Source organism: Triticum aestivum, unplaced genomic scaffold (genome assembly GCF_018294505.1).
Source record: "Triticum aestivum cultivar Chinese Spring unplaced genomic scaffold, IWGSC CS RefSeq v2.1 scaffold102351, whole genome shotgun sequence".
Lineage (NCBI taxonomy): Eukaryota > Viridiplantae > Streptophyta > Magnoliopsida > Poales > Poaceae > Triticum > Triticum aestivum.
Window position 1 is genome coordinate 1 of NW_025239000.1, and position 3742 is coordinate 3742.

General features: G+C 59.2%; 1 protein-coding gene across 1 annotated transcript; it reads right to left on the reverse strand.

The window, feature by feature from the left end:
- Positions 1-1837: 1837 nt before the first annotated feature.
- Positions 1838-3151, reverse strand: LOC123176682 (uncharacterized; the record flags this gene model as incomplete). Its single annotated transcript, XM_044590776.1, has 4 exons — positions 1838-2208; positions 2292-2558; positions 2848-2932; positions 3097-3151. Coding segments are annotated over 4 exons (778 nt in total), but the record flags the coding sequence as incomplete, so codon positions are not given.
- Between the last annotated feature and the right edge of the window lie 591 nt (positions 3152-3742).

Consider the following 3742-nt stretch of genomic DNA (forward strand, 5'->3'; position numbering starts at 1 on the left):
ATCACCGACAATGGCACAAATTTTTGCCAAAGGAGCCTTGGCCCGTTTCTGCGCTACACAGGGCATCCGACTGGACTTAGCGTCCGTCGCCCATCCGCAGTCAAACGACCAGGTAGAGCGAGCAAACGGCCTAATCCTATCCAGCATCAAGCCCCGCCTGGTTGAACCACTGGAGCGCTCGGCCGGCTGTTGGCTCAAGGAGCTGCCAGCCGTCCTCTGGAGTCTGCGCACGACTCCAAACAAGTCAACCGGCTTCACGCCTTTCTTCCTCGTCTACGGTGCTGAAGCCGTCATCCCGACGGACATAGAATTCGACTCCCCGCGAGTCACCATGTACACCGAGGAGGAAGCAGAAGAAGCATGTCAAGACGGCGTCGATATGCTGGAAGAGGGCCGGCTGTTGGCACTCAGTCGATCCGGCATCTACCAGCAGAGTCTGCGCCGATACTACAACAGGAAGGTCAAGCCAAGATCTTTCCAAGAGGGCGACCTTGTGCTCCGACTGATCCAGCGGACAGCCGGCCAGCACAAGCTGTCGGCACCTTGGGAAGGCCCCTTTATTGTCAGCAAGGTGTTGGGCAATGACTCCTACTACCTGCTCGATGCTCAGAAGCCCCGAGCTCGCAAGAGAGACGACTCCGGCAAAGAGTCGGAATGACCATGGAACGCAAACCTCCTTCGAAGGTTTTACAGTTGATTCAGTATGTATCACACTACCCCTTTGTATTAAAGTACCAAGACTTCGGGCCCCCCGAGACGAGCTCGGGGACTGCCCCTTTTGATTATCTGTATGATGAGAATTATGCCGTCAAGTATGCTACTTCTTGCTATGCCGCTTGGCGCCGGGTTCGACTAGTCGGCCCGAGGATTCGCCGTCTGGCGCTATGAAATGTTTCCTGAAGTCGAACAAGTAGTGTGCGGCGCCTAAGCTGTCTCCTGCTAGAAGTCGCAGCTCGCAGAGCGACTGTTTGGTAAGCAGGAGTAAGGATGAATGGACGTCCACACGAAAAATGGCTAAGGACCCAAAACATCAACATAGCTTAAGCCGGTTTCCAGCCCCCCTTTCTTACAAGCCGGCTCACGAGTATTCGGCTTACTGCTTTCTATCCAACTTGTTAAATAAACTCCAAAGAAAGGCAAGTACTTGCTTTCCCCAAAGTAGCCAGGCATTTGGCCCAACGGCAGTCCGCAGAGCGGTCTGCCGGCTGGCAAAGCGGCAACTAGGGGAAGGCGGCAAAGGAAAAAGCCAAAGGAGCAATGAGTAAGGAAAAATAGGACTCGGATTAATATTTACATAAGCATAGGCCCATTGGCCGAATCTTCAGACAGAAGTTTAACATACACCCTAAGGGTGAAATTGTGCAAATTAACAAATTCATCAAAGACCTTCTAGAATAGATAAATAAAGCCAGAAGGCAGCCTAAGGAGCAGCAGACGGGTTCGGAGGGTCGGAGGAGACGGCGGTGTCAGGCGCCGGGGCAGTCGGCTGGGCAGTCTCGGCTTGATCGCCGCCAGCGGCAGTTGGCCCGGTCGAACGCGGCTCGTTGCTAGAGGCGCGGTCGAGCTGAGGCTGGTCGCCCGCTCCACCTTCTGGCACCTCCGTCTCGCCTTCGTCCTCCGCCTTGCCTTCTTCCTCGGTGCTGGAGTCAACCACCTCCGCCGAGTCCTCGCCATATTCCGGGTTCATCCCAAACCACTCCGGCGGCACTTCCTCGCCGCCTTCAGCCCGCTCGGGGATGAAGCCACTGGTGTCTATGTACTCGGCGATGGCCGTCGCATGCTCGACAAGGGCGCCCTCCACAGCCTCCAGCTCTGCCTGGGCCTCTGACCGGAATGCGGCCAGACGGTCCAGGTCCAGCCCCGAATACCACGCCTTGACGAACTCCAAGGCCCAGCGCGCTCCGGCCCGGGCCGAGGAACCCTTCCAAGCTTCAACACGGCCGACGGCGACTTCCAGCCAGTCGGCGGACCGACTGGCGGTGCGCAGAGCCGGCATGTCTGGCCACAAAGCGGCAACCGCCTGGGCGCCGACACGCTGAAGCCGGCGCATCCGTCGGTGGGCCGGACGAAGACGAGCCTCGATGCTCAGAAGCTGCTCATCAACGGTCAAGGGAGCGTTGGCGGCAATCACCTCACCGTTTGCCCTTCGCGCCTCACGATCAGCCTCGATAGCCAGAGGGACTGCCTGCGAGTGGCCAGGGAAGAAGTCTGCCAAGACAAAAGAAGAAGCAAGTCGAAAAATCAGAAGTCAGACTGACACATAGTCGGAAATTCAAAGAAAGAAAACTCACCATCGACGATATCCTCAATCTCGTGGAAGCCGGAAGTCAGCATCGCCTCCCTGTCGGTCCAGGATGAGCGCTCGCTCTCGAACTCGGCCAGGAGAGCAGCCTCCTTCTTCTCGGCCTCGTCCTGCGCCTTCTTGAGCAGCTCCTTCTGCTTGGCCAGCTGCGCAGTAAGCAGATCGCGCTCCGCAGCGAGTTTGTTGCACTCCTCCTCCTTGACGCGCAAGGCAGGGTTAACTTCACCCAGCTGCTCCTGAAGAGTAGCGTTGGCCCCTGAAGAACAAAAAAAAGAGACAAATAAGTCGTCAGCAAAGAAGGTCGCCGGAAATATCCGGCCCGACTCCTCAACAGTCGGCCCTAATCTCGGGGACTACAGCCCGCGGGTGCGCCAGCGCGCCCCCGCGAAAAAAGAAGAACAAGAAAGGAAAACGTCGAAGTCGTTAACAAAGAAGATCACCGGGAAGATCCGGCCCGACTGCTCAGTAGTCGGCCCGAATCTCGTGGACTACAGCCCGCGGGTGCGCCAGCGCGCCCCGCGAAGAAGAGAGGGAAAAGAACTTACTCCGACTCTCCGTCAAGTCGGCAGCCCGCTTACTCAACTCTTCAACATTGCGGTTGAAGGCAGTGGCGCGGAGGTTGTGATACTCCTGTAAACAACGATGTCAGACAAAATAAGTACTTCGAACTCGCCAGAGGGAGTTCTAAGCCGCCTGCTCAGCAGCCGGCCCAAAAGTCAAAGACTACACCCAGTGGGTGCACTGGCGCGCCCCCACAGAGAAAAACAAGAATCAAAAAGAAGAAGGAAACGTACTCGGACGGCCTCCGCGCTGCCAGATGCGCCCTGGTGCAAGTTTGAAGGGTGTCGCCTTCAGCATACAACTTCGCCTGAACGTCCAGAAGCGCTTGATTCAGCGGCCCAGTGGCGCCTCCACGCAACCACCCGATGGACGCGGCGCTAGTTGCCTCAGCGTCTAGGGCTGCCGAGCTGGCGGCGCCGGTCTCCCGAGGTCGCGGCGCCGAGGTCGCCCTCTCAAGACGGCGGCGCACCGGCGAGGCGGCTTGGAGAAGCAGCCTCGCCTCGGACTCGTCCGCGGTCGGCGGCTCCGGCGGACCCGCCGGCTGTTTGCCATGCGGTCTCCCAGACGACAGTGGAGGCGGCGGTGGCGGCACGAGAGTGTCCGACATGGAGGCCTCGCCGCTCTCCTTCACGACGGGGTTCTCGGTGCCGGCCTCTCCGGTCTGTCCCGTGAACTCTGAAGGCGGCAGTGCAGAGGACAGTGGGGGGACGAGCATCGCCGATCGGCGACGCGCGGCCTCCTCGGCTCGTCGTCTCGCCGCAAGAGCGGCTTCGGCGTCCTCCAGCTTCTTCTGGGCGGAGGTGGACGCCTTCTCGGCCTCCGCCTTCTTCAGACGGTCGGCCTCCTCCTCGTCGCGCTTCTCCCGCGCGTTTCGCTCCG